Source organism: Myotis davidii, unplaced genomic scaffold, assembly GCF_000327345.1.
Source record: "Myotis davidii unplaced genomic scaffold, ASM32734v1 scaffold194, whole genome shotgun sequence".
NCBI classification, from domain to species: Eukaryota; Metazoa; Chordata; class Mammalia; order Chiroptera; family Vespertilionidae; genus Myotis; species Myotis davidii.
Window position 1 is genome coordinate 3468604 of NW_006286673.1, and position 13361 is coordinate 3481964.

The 13361-nt window shown below is 40.2% G+C and overlaps 1 protein-coding gene across 6 annotated transcripts in view; it reads left to right on the top strand.

Annotated features, from left to right (window-relative positions):
• The first annotated feature begins 1593 nt into the window (after positions 1–1593).
• The window catches only part of LARP4B (La ribonucleoprotein domain family member 4B), an 88032-nt gene continuing 76264 nt past the window's right edge, over positions 1594–13361 (top strand). For 5 of the 6 annotated variants that reach the window (XM_006758154.2, XM_006758157.2, XM_006758155.2 and 2 more), the window contains exon 1: positions 1594–1769. In XM_006758154.2, the coding sequence (XP_006758217.1) occupies positions 1761–1769 (9 nt within the window). In that variant the 5' untranslated portion in view covers positions 1594–1760. The remainder of the gene's footprint in view (positions 1770–13361) is intronic. The other variant, XM_006758156.2, reaches the window with a different exon arrangement.

Here is a 13361-nt window from a genome sequence, read left to right on the forward strand (position 1 = left end):
GCAAAATCAGCCACTGCCTGGGGCCACCTGACAGGAGCTACAGAGAGATCTGCAGATGGCTGCTACTTGTATTAGGTTTAGAAGTGCCAAGGCGAGGTCCAGCTCTGAAGTAAGTCAGGCTGATGCTAGTGCTGGGTCTTGGGCCTTTTATTGATAGGTATGGGGCATGCTGACACCAGCTGCTGCTTGTTTGAGAGATTTTAGTAAAGTCTGAAGCCTGAGCCAGGAGAGGCCATTCATATGGAAAAGCTGCTGCAAACAGCTTGGGTGGGGCTGAAAATTGGATGTGGCAGGGTCTCAGGGAATCACCAGGGCAGAGAGAACAGTGTGGGCCACACTGATGGAGACTCAGATATGGCTGCCAATCAGCTCTGTAACAGGGGAAGGGGAGGTCCCAGCACAGGAACAGTGACACCTGGGAGCCTCCACTTCTGGGAGGAAGAAACCCTGGAGTTCCTGCCCCAGTGCCATACAATATAGTCCCAGGATTCCACAAAGCTGCTGCCTGGCGCTTGGAGCTCAGAGGTAGTGGAACCATGTAAGTTCATGCACCAGCCCTTTAAAAGGAACTGTCTGGGTCTACAGCAGCCTCCACGACCATCAGCCACAATCTCCACTGGTTTTTGCAGCCTGAAGTTACCAGGACTTCTCTTCCCAGCTCTGGGACCCCTTACTTCTCATGAGAGATCTCTGCAGCCAAAATAGCCCTTCCAATTGGAAAAAAGCACCACATGTGGGTGTCAGACTAGCCCCTTCTGGGCCTCCACCCTTCCTACCAGCCTCGGTGTACTTTACTTCTCTAGTTGTAGGACTTCATTCAGCCAGCTTTAAGGCCATTCTGAATGATGATTGTTATGTATTTTAGTTGTAATTTTAATGTGGTTGTGGGTGGTGGCAAATACCAGTGTTTATGTTGCCATCTTCGTTCTCTAGGTATAGTCTTAACAGTGGTATTTCAAAAGAAAAATTGAAATTGGTTAAAGTGTTAATTCTATATATGCTATTGATTTTAGGTTGGCATTTTTTTAAAGCAAATTCTTAAAGCACCTATTAAACTGTGCTTTTTAAAACATTAAAATAAAGTATATATTCCAGGAAAATTAAGAATTTCTATCTCATTTAAGATAATTTAATTTTTAGCGTTAATCTGTTTATAAAGGTGCTAACAGGTCTTCCAGTTTGTCTCATATTCAGACTGCAGTTTACATGTTTTCTTTGAGAAATAGTCTTAGAGAAATTAAATTCAGTGGTTTCCTTCCTGAAGCATTCAGACAGTTGTAAACCTTCATGTCCACTGTTGGTGCAGAACTCTGTGTTCAGGCCTTGACAGTGTTAGAACTCCATCCATACTCTTTGTCTTTCTGTAAAGAGAGAAGTGACTTGTGAGCACCATGGCACCTCTTTTGTCTTTAGTTTATCATCTTCAACAACTGTTGTTACTCAATACCTGCTAATTTCAGATTTAACAGCCTGCAGCTCTACTACAGAATTGAGGAATGAATGCAGATCGCTATAATTCCCACCCAAACAGTATATTTGGCATATAATTCAGAGAACTCAAAGCCCTTGCTTTCCTTTTTTGTTTTTCTTCAGAACACCTGTTTTGCTGTATGGGAAACTGAGACCTGGAAACAGTTCGCAGAATGAGGGAAGAGCAGAATATGGGATCTGTCTAGCTTCTTGCTTCCAAGACTACTGCAGATTGCATCATTGGAAAAGCGTAGGTGTCCTGTGTAGCACCCACCTTGGGTCCAAGTAACATGATAGAGGTGAGGACTAGCCACACAGCATAGTTAAAGGTCAGATATGTTGGCTTTGACTAGAAAGTTTTAATAGTTTTTATAATGATTGTTGAGGTTGGGGTATTCCACACCATAAGGCCAAACAGTAGTTTAACATTATTGGAGCTGATTCTGGTAGTTTGCTTTGAACTTCTATGGTGATGTTATTAGGTCCATTGTCTATTGAACTATAATCCTAATTGGTATAGGAATTGTGATCCAGTTATTTATAAAGTGGAGATGTATTATGCCTTTGGAATATCAAACAGATTTTCTAAATTTGTATATATTTTTGAATTTATTACTTCAGAACTTAAATTCTTTTTTAAAAATAGTATCACTTTTGAAAGCAACATCTTCTGTCAGTGGTTCTCAACCTCTGGCCCTTTAAGTGTACAGTTCCTCATGTTGTGACCCAACCATAAAATTATTTTCATTGCTACTTCATAACTGTAATGTTGCTACTGTTATGAATCGTAATGTAAATATCTGATATGCAGGATGGTCTTAGGCGACCCCTGTGAAAGGGTCGTTCGACCGTCAAAGGGGTCATGACCCACAGATTGAGAACCACTGTGTTAGAGGGTGTTTGTGTATTTTAATATTAACTCTTTTGCACTGTCACCTTAGAAAAATGAAGGGCATGTTCAATTGTCCCTTCTAATATTTGAAAATTGGTATTGGATTCTGTGCTTGGATGCAATGATTTCCTGAGCACAGTGTGGTATTTCATAGCTGCCCTGGTCTGGCCTCTCGCTCTTTAGTAATAGTAATGACTGAATTTTTTTTTTTAGAGGACATGTTCTGTGCTGTGCTTCCCCTAAAAATGCTCACAGTAGGTAAAATGGGAGTACTCAGGGTCACCACTTGGAGAGTGGGGAGTTTGGGTTAACTTTCTCCTCAGACTCTGCCTGTTATTCATAGATTAGAGGTCTGTTTCATGAAATGCATGTATGGGTAGGGTCCCTAGGCCTGACTGGTGATCAGGGCTGATCTGTGGGGTGACCGGTGGGGTGATCAGGGGGGCCCCTGCTGGAACCCACCTTGGCAGGCCTGTGGGCTGGGGACAGTTCCTGCTTTGAGCATCTGCCCCCTGGTGGTCAGTGGGCGTTATAGCAACTGGTCATTCAGCAGTTCGGTCGATTTGCATATTAGGCTTTTATTATATAGGATAGGGGAGGGGGAGAGTGTCCTTGGGCTTGTGAGTCTGTGTTTAACATTTCTAGTATGGGTCTGTTTTTCTAGTGAAAGGGTTTTATAGCTTGCAGCAGATTTCAAAAGGATCTTTGACCTCCCACTTCAATACAAATAACAGTTTTCATGTGTTTGCCACATAGGAACTTCAATGACTTGTTATTTTGATAATTAAATGTAGTCCTTTACTACTCCCCTACTTTGTATTTAACTGTTCTGTATGTTTAGATCCCAAGTGCACACTTAAATATATGCACACATGTATACATATACAAAATCTAGAGAATATCTAAAATGAATGAACTCAAAGTAATTTTAATTTTACCCTAACCTAAAAATACTGCCCTCCCCATTGTTACATCATTTGGAATATGTAGCAGGAGAGGCTTTCACTTGTATTCATCTCATTTTCTGAGCTTTATAATTTAAATACTAGGAGTCTTTTCCGACATGTTTATTGCACAAAAGACCAAGTTACTAAACATGTATTTCCTGAGATTCTGTTCTGTTAAGTAGTATGTGTCAGGAATATAGCGGTAAAGAAGATAGACAAACTGGAGCAACAGGACTCATTTGACATACTGTGTCAGTAGGTATATATAAAGGGTTTTGGACTCAGGCTCTGTGGGAAAGATTGGGAGCGACATCTCAGCTGGCCTTGCTTGTTGAAAATGTAAGCTGAGAGGTGGGAGGGACGATATGAGTTTAGTTGAAAGGAAGAGGTTAGAAATATATTTGCAGGTTTTTGGTTTGGTCACCTGGGTAGACAATATGCTGTCTTTCCTTGAGATTGAGGGATCGATGGTCAGTTTTTGCTTGTTTATTTGTTTTAAATGGGAAGGAGGGAAGACTTTGAGGACTCTAGGTCAAAAAAATATCCACCAGAAATTTGCTTATTTACACTGAAATTCAGCATATGGTATTAACTGCAGCCATAAAAAGCCAAGAGTAGAAGAGCAGAACTGGGGCACAGTGAGGCAGGTAGACTCACTCTTCTGATGAGTGTATTTACCTAATGGCAGTGAAGTGCTGGGGTTGGTGGCCTCTCTTTGCTTTGTCTCTTTTTCTCTTTCTACCAAATTGAGTTGTGCTTAGAAAAGCCAATTTTCTTTTCCCTAAACTTGATCAGGGCTGTTGTACTCATTAGCACAATTACACGATTTAACTAATATAAACTGGTAAAAGTAATACAAAAGCAGTTACTCAGGAAAAGTTTTCTGACAACTTTGGAGTATCTTGATAACAAGAAAGTTACTAAGAAAACTGCTATTAAATGAGGTATATAAGACGACTGTGAAAAATCGGGGGATGGGGAAGGCAGAGGCGATGTGCAGGAGGAAAGATGGGAGATAATCGGGTTGCATTGAAACATTGTAAAAGAGGCCACAGAAAGTGCAACCCGTGGCAAAGCCTATCCACACAGCAGAGTGAATCAGTGGTCACAAATTGCAGTAGAACAAACTTTAGGCCACCTCTCCAAGATGGGAAAAATATTTAAATACACTGTGACCTTTATTATGCAGAAGAATAAAGTGGGATTATACCCATCAAGTTCTTGCTTCTGGGACAGCCCTGATAATGAGGAATAAGACCACGTACTGCATCAGCAGTGCCTATGGTCTAGCTATGTGATCTCCTTGTCCAGCTTGTCATCTTTCTCCTTTTGTCTCAACATTTTTCTTCCACCTTCTGCCACCAGTCGTGAATTCAGTGAACACCTTTCTCATCATCTTTGTGTCTTAAACATATAGAAAAAATACAAATGCTTACACTGTTCTAGGAATTGCATACACTCAGAGGAATTAGTTGGTCACAGCCTGTGTTGCCACTAGTCTTAACTCTGAATATTTCTTTTCAAAGGTGTTAAAAACTCAAATCTGCTGGTGTGAAACTTTATTCTCTGAAATGATTCAAATACACTTATTTTCCATATTTTGTACTTTTGTTAGAATAATAAATTATTCCAATTAAAAAAACGGGAATAATCATTCTAGAAGCATTGTGCCATTCATATTATTTGTTGAGTATCAAAGAACAAAGTGTAAATCTTTGTGAAAAAGAGGTAAGAACTCATAATAATAGACTGACTCGATTTAAGAAAAAGACACAAGAGAAGGAGCACATACAGTTATAGTGGGTAAGGATTCGTGTGTCAGTTTGTAGAATTGCCCATTGTTTGCAATAACTTCCAATCAGGCAGGGCAAAGGAGGAGTATGAAGATAGGAAGAGGTGAGAAAGGAGGAGAACAAAAGCAGGCAGGGAAGAGTAAGCATCACCCAAGGCCCAGACCCCAAGTTGGAGGAAGAAGATGGAATTGTAGAGGCCCACCCACCCCATAGATATAGCAGCAAGGAGGCCATTGGCCCCCTTCAAAGGAACTGCATTGTCCTTCTGTGTTCCTGCTTCCCACACCTCTATTCTCCCTACCCTGTGGCTCTGTCTTTGGAGACAGCAGAGGCTGGGGCATGTTTAAACAGTGACAGGGAGGAAGAGGTTGATGATACCAGACAAGAGGAGGGAATGGGATCCATACCACAGATGAAGGACCAGTACTCCTTCAGTTAACAGCTGGTGGTGGTTTTTCCCTCTCCAAACCTTCTTTGACATAGAAACTCCTGAGGAATAATTTTTCATAAAATCTTTTCAAGTTGTCTTATGTGTCTAGGCTGTATATAGGTCTCTTGCCTTGACTTCTGAGGTCTGATTTTCCAGAGCTGTGTGGGATTATAATTGTTATGGAATGCTTCACGTTCTTTCTCCAAAGTGCTAAGAAATATGTATCTGTTGGAATACTAAATTAAAGGAATGATGTACATTCATATAGATCTTGAAATGAGGCATATTTTAATTATCACTTATAAAGCTGTCACCTGAGGATATGCTTATTGATTTTAAAAATGTATTTTTTTATTGATTTCAGAGAAGAAGGGAGAGGGAGATAGAAACATGAGTGATGAGAGAGAATCATTGATCGGCTGCCTCCTGCATGCCCCCAACCGGGGATCGAGCCAGCAACCTGGGCATGTGCCCTTGCCTGGAATTGATCCGGGACTCTTCAGTTTGCAGGCTGACACTCTATCCACTGAGCCTAACCAGATAGGGCTATTTATTGATTTTTGAGAGAGAGAGAGAGAGAGAGACATTAATGTGAGAGACAAACATTGATTGGTTGTCTCCCATAAATGCCCTGACTGGGGATCAAACCAACAATGGAGGTATGTACCCTGAACAGGAATAGAACCTGCAAACTTGGTGTATGGGGTGACACTCCACTTAATTGAGTCACCTGGCCTTGGCATCAGTGGCTTTGAATTTTTAAGGAAGGTGGTTTGCTTATTGATTAACAAGACCTTACGAGCCCAGTAGAGCTTCGGTCAGGACATGAGGAAGACAGGTTGCACATCTCACAACCATCTGTTGCATCAAACAGCCATTTACTCTGCAGACCCTTCACAATTTCTTAACGACTTGCTGAATTTCATTGTCCTTCATTTGGCGAAACATTACACATTTGAGATGTTCTTGCTGTTTGGTTAATACAGATCAGAAGTACCTTTTCCCCACAGCAAGGTTGTTGTTTTTTTAATGTTTTTTTTTTTAATCCTCACTTGAGTGTATTTTTTCCATTGATTTCTAGAGAGAATGGAAGGGAGGGAAGAGTAGAAAGAGAGAGAAACATCGATGTGACAGAGACACATCGATTGGTTGCCTCCCAAGTTACCCACACGTGCCTCAACCAGGGCTGGGAAACCTGCAACTAAGGTACATGCCCTTGACCAGGAATCGAACCCACGATCCTTTGGTCTGCAGGTTGACCCTAACCACTGAGAAAACTGGCCAGGGCCAGTTTAAAAATAAGAAAGTTTTTAATATATGTGAAAACTTGGATGTACTTTAAGAAATTGGTTACGAGTTGAAGTGAAAATATTCTATCAGTGTCAGGTGGGCTCAGTTTTTTTGTCTTTTTTAAAAAAATATATTTTACTGATTTTTCACAGAGAGGAAGGGAGAGAAATAGAGAGTCAGAAACATCGATGAGAGAGAAACACCGATCAGCCGCCTCCTGCACATCTCCCACTGGGGATGTGCCCGCAACCCAGGCACGTGCCCCTGACCGGAATCGAACCCGGGACCTTTCAGTCCGCAGGCTGACGCTCCATCCACTGAGCCAAACCGGTTTCGGCTCTTCTTTTTTTTACTAAATTAATTATGTATAGCTACAGGATCATTTTACCACCTCCACTTCTGGTTATTCAGCACCCTCCTAGGGATAAGCATCTTCCAATCTCAGCAGCACAGGGTTAAAGCAGCTTTTAGCTGCTTTCCAGCTCAGACTGTCCGTCATTCTTTAAAATGTTGTGTTCTAAGTTGGCTTACTACCACCCACATCTTACTCTTTAAGTATTATGTGCTTTCAATTGAAAAACTGATAGTTATTGGAACGTGTAGTAGAATTTGATCAGCATTCCTTGAAGAAAAGCAGGATTATTAGAAGGGTGAGATGAATGAGATTTTCCATTGAAGCATTAATGCACTATCCATAGTTCATTTTTGAAGAGGACTTTTGGAGCTCTTAAGACTTTTGTGGTATTCTGACTTTTCTTTGGTACAGGTATATACTAATGCTACATTTGGCCATTAGCATTTTTGTTTTCAAATATAAATGAGAGAAAGTGAAAATACTGAACCAGGCACTTCTGCTCTTTGTCCACAAGATGATATTACATCTGAAATATCAGCAGTAAGTTGTTTTTTTCCCTAAAAAAAAAAGGGTGGGCAAACTTTTTGACTCGAGGGCCACAATGTGTTCTTAAACTGGACCGGAGGGCTGGAACAAAAGCATGGATGGAGTGTTTGTGTGAACTAATATAAATTCAAAGTAAACATCATTACATAAAAGGGTACGGTCTTTTTTTTCAATAGTTTTATTGATTTCAAACGGGCTGGATCCGGCCCGCGGGCCGTAGTTTGCCCACGGCTGCTCTAGATATATTTTGTTTGCCACTGAGGGAGGTTAGTTTGTGGCTAAGAAAGAGATGACAAAAATAAGAGAACAGTTGTTCAGTGGAAAGTGCCTTTGCAACAAATGAGAAGACTTGGGGGTAGGAGTGAGGGGATCTGAATAAGGCAAGAAAGATGGACCTCTCAGGGTGACATGCTGCTGAGTGAGATGCTGCAAATCTGGCATGGCAGGAGTTGTTATTTTCAACATAGGAAGTAGTAGTTATTAATGAGCCGAATGTTGATAGAGGTCAGAATATATCCTAAACAGACTGGAAGAGAGCAGTTAGCTTTTCAGCTATGGAATTGAACATTTTTGTTAAAAATATTTCTTATATACATTGGCCAGTGTGGCTCAGTTGTTTGGGCATCCTCCTGTGTACCTAAGAGTCACCAGTTCAATTCCCGGTCAGGGCACATGCCCAGGATATGGGCTCAATCCCCAGTGGGGGCGGGGTGCAAGAGGGAGCCAATCAATGTTTCTCATATCAATGTTTTTCTCTCTCTCTCCCTCTCGTCTCCCTTCCTATCTAAAATAAATAAAAACATATAAAAATATTTATTATATTTGACTTCTTCCATTTTAGGTTAAATGAAATAGACATGCTGCATTGTATCCCATGCAGTTTCCGAGTTTGGGCCTAGCACTTCCTGGGAGTGTTTAGGAAGGTGTGCACCCTGTGAAAATCTACCTAAGGAGGTCATTAGTCCTTATCCTTTCCATTTGCTTCTTTTTCCCTTTGGTGGAAAAGTGTAGGTGCTTCAGAAGGTGCTCTTCTCCTGGAAAATGAATGACTCCCAATAAGAGCAAGAAATTATACTTTGAGAGCAGAAAGGCTGTTTCTCTAAGGATATAATTACCTACATCAACTTTGCACTCAGTTTTACAAAATAACCATTATGACCACATGCAAAGTTAAGAGGTTGGAGTTTTAGTTTTCATATTGTTTCACATAACATTTTATTTAGGCTTAAAACAAATATTTTTTTAAAGAAAGAGAGGAAAGGAAAGAGAGAAACATCGATTTGTTATTCACCTATTCATACATTCATTGGTTGACTCCTGTATGTTCCCTAACTGGGGGTCAAACCTACAACTTAGGCACATTGAGATGACACTAACCAACTGAGCTACGCGGCCAGGGCTTTTTAGGCTTCTTTATTATCAAGTATTGGAGTGGTTGTCAGAGTTTGTCAGACATTTAATGGATGAAATACTTCTAGCAGAAGGTTAATGAGATGATCTAAACTCTTTGTTTGGTTTGGAATCTTAGTAAGAATCGTAGCTAAAGTGATCTTTCCAAATAATTGTCCTCTTGAAGGCAAGATAGATTATAAACCAATTATAAGGCTTAAAGCTGGAAGGGACCTTTTTCATTTTTGTATGTGAAATCACTAGATAAGTTCTGAATTAAAAGCAATTAGTGGAAAATTCTTTAAATGGAATTTTTTTGGTCTGCTTCGCATATAGGTACTTTTCCAATCATATTAGGCTAAAAAGTAAGTTTTTGCATCTAGTGTCTGATTTATGCCCTCCCTAGGAGCAGAAGCAGATAAAGGTATAAAAATAAATCCCCTTTTACCACTACTATCTTTTCCAATAGAAGCACAGATGAGTATGTATAAAAGGCAATTTAAAATTTTAATCTTGAAGTTTATTGGCAGCATCTACTTAGGAATATTTCCATACTGGGTGCCAGTTAAATATGTAAACGACTACTGAAATTGGATTTCTTTCGTTTGTTAGTGTCTTTGAGTGACACCTTTACTATGAGAATACTCAGTGGAAAGAATTGACTATCATAGAGATACTGAATTTAAAAAACACACAAAGAACTATAATAACATTTCTCTTGGAAACAACCATCTGTTGCTGTGTAAATATCCCCCCTATTCAAGCCTACAAATTCAGTTGAGTGTACAGGTGACATTTGAACAAAGGTGACTTGAATAACGCAGGTTTGAACTGCACAGGTCCACTTATGCACAGAATTTTTCAATAAATACAGTTGGCCCTTTGTTTCTGCAGGTTAAACATCCTCAGAATGAAAATAGTGTTTTCACATTCCCAACTATGATTCCCAATCTCAAATGGAAAATACTGTTTTTGATTCATGGTTGAATTTGCAGGTGTGAAGGGCTGACTATAGAGTCAAGAGTTATACTTGGATTTAAGAGCAGGGGTTGGTGCCCTTAACCCTGGCATTGTTCAAGGGTCAACTGTATAATGTGTAAGGTACTGTGGAAGGTACAGCACCTTAAATACAAATTATTCTGTCATAAAACAGGAATATGCAGTTTAGAGATTATATACTGACTAGAGATCTGGTGCACGAAATTCGTGCACTGGGGGGCGTTAGAGTCCCCCAGCCTGGCCTTTGCCCTCTCACAGTGCGGGAGCCCCGTGATTGATCACCCCCAAGAGGTACACCCTGCCCACCCATCCGGGGCTCCTCGATGGATTGCTCCGGCGCCACGTGGAGCCACGGGACCCCGGCCATGCCACATGGAGCTGCAGGACCCACCTCCGCGCTGCGCTCACAGCGTCAAGCCCCCGCTCACCCACAGTCACACGAAGCCCCACCGTAAGCTTTTATTAATAGGATGTCAGCAGCTGTGAGATACACAGTGTAATCAAACCAGCAGCACAAGGCAAGTGAATAAGGAGTTGTAATTCCTATTACGGTATTTTATTTTCTTACACCTCTTTAGCGATGGGCATATTGAGTTCATTAAAGAAAGTTACATATTAACAAGTGTCCTTTCAACCTCCAAATACTATGATTGTGCTTTAATGATTAGATATAGCTTCTTTGATCATTTTGTTTTTTTTAATGGGTTTATTTAGTTTCAAAGGTCTAAAAGATAAACTACCTTTCTACAAAGTTATGTTTAGACATTGAAAGTAACAAATTTTGACTTTTCTAATTGATTTTCAAAGGGGATCCTGCAGTACTTAATCAGGGCAGTCTCTAAAGTGCCTAAGCCCATTTTCTATTTTTAGTCAAATTGTGTTTGTTTATCTAGTTGACTGTTCATTTACTGTTTTTTTGGAAAATGATCCTAATAGTTATGCTGGTGTTCTTAGAACACATGTCTGTATAGAAGTGTCTTATACTATATATCTCCTTTGCTCATGCTCTGTTCTATAACACAGAGATCTAATTCTGATCTCTTCTGATCCAGAGACAAATCATGTTTCCATTTCACCCTTTTGTACCAAGAAAAATAATGTCATGCTCTTTAGGAGAATGATACCTTTTGGTTTTAGAAATCATCAAATTCTCAAACTATGATTCTATCACTGTTGTTTGAAAATCCACTGAAGTATACCAGGCACATGTATGAAAATGAGGCTCTTAACCTCTAATAGTTTATAGTCCTGTATGACAGGGATATGTTATTCTGAGAAATGTGGCATTGTGCAAACCTAGAGTAGAAGGTATAGTCTACTACATACCTAGATTGTATGGCATAGTCTGTGGTTATACTAAATACTGTAGGCAGTTGTAACACAATGATAAGTATTTGTATATGTAAACAGAAAAAATACAGTGAAAACCGCATAAAAGATAAAAGTGTGTGTATTTGAGTTAGAGGGACAGGGCTGTAGAGGTGGGCACCTTGGAGGGAGAGTAGATGTCAGGAGGAGTGAGGGAAGGAAGAGAAGGGGATGAAAAAGGATCCCTGAGATAAACAGACCCAGAGAGATAAAGCTTGAGATGAGGGGGAGAGGAGGAAAGGAGAGAGGGATAAGGAGAGAGAAAGGAGAGTCGGACTGTGAGGAAAGAGATAAAGAGTAACTGTGGGAAGAGAAGCAAGTTTGTGCGCAAGAGAAGTGTGTTCAAGAGCGGGCGTGGGTGGGCTCCTGGGTTCCCCTTCTCCCCAGCCAGCCCTCTCCCTGACAATTGTGGGCCCCATCCAGTGGGTGGGCACAGGGTAAGGACAGCCTGCTGAGCCTCCTTGACTATATAAATCAGGGGTCCTCAAACTTTTTAAACAGGGGGCTATTTCACTGTCCCTCAGACCGTTGGAGGGCCGGACTATAGTTTAAAAAAGACTGTGAACAAATTCCTATGCACGCTGCACATATCTTATTTTGAAGTAAAAAAAACAAAACGGGAACAAATACAATATTTGTATTTGCATGTGGCACGTAGGCCGTAGTTTGAGGACCCCTGATATAAATTAACCAGAGCTAACAGTGAATTCATCATCCTATGTCCAGCCTTTTCTTTAAACGTCACAAACTTTTTGCTTAAAATAGATTATAATCTTTTGGGACCTCTATGGTTGACTGAAGTATCCTTAGATTGGGCAGTGCATGACTGTACTATTTGGGTTGTTTCCACTTTCTGGCTGAATAATGTTACTATGACTATCCATATACAAGATTTGGTGGGGATATATGTTTTCAGTTCGCTTGGGGATATAGCTAGGAATGGGGAATATGCCTAGGCGTGGAATTGCTGGGTCATATGATAATTTTTTGTTTAACATTTTAAAACTGTTTACCAGAGTGGCTGTGCCATTTTACATTTCTACCAGCAATGTAGGAAGGTTCCAATTTCTCCACATCCCTGCCAACACTTGTTATTGTCTTTTTTATTATGGCCGTTCCAATGAGTGGGAAGTGGTATCTTCTGTTTTGATTAGCATTTCCCTGATGATGATGATTATCTTTTCATGTGCTTATCAGCCATTTCTGTATCTTCGGGGAAATGCCAATTCAGAATCTCTTTCTTATATTGAGTTTCGGGAATTATTTATTCTAGATATATGTTCCTTATCAGATATATGATTTGCAGATATTTTCTACCATTTTGTTCATTATTTTTTCACTTTCTTGATGGTGTGCTTTGAAGCACAAAAGTTACTAATCTTGATAAAGACAAAATCACTTTTCTTTTATTGCTTGTGCTTTTGGTGTCCTAAGAAGTCATTGCCTAATGCAAACTCACAAAGATTTACTGCAATGTTTTCTTCTGAGTTTTGTAGTTTTGGCTCTTACATTTAGGTGCTTGGTCCACTTTGAGGTAATTTTTTTTAAAAAATATGTTTTTATTGATTATATTTTTTAAATATTTTTTTATTGATTTCAGAGAGGAAGGGAGAGAGAGAGAAAAAAACATTAATGATGAGAGAATCATTGATCAGCTGCCTCCTGTATGCCCCACACTGGGGATCGAGCCCAACCTGAGCATGTGCCCTTGACTGGAATTGAACTTGGGACCTCAGTCCGCAGGCCTACGCTTTATCCACTGGGTCATACCGGCTAAGGCTTAAGTTAATTTTTATATAGAGTGAGATAGGTATCCAGCTTCATTTTTTTGCATGTGGATGTCCATTTGTCCTGGCACCAATTGTTGAAAAGAGTATTCTTT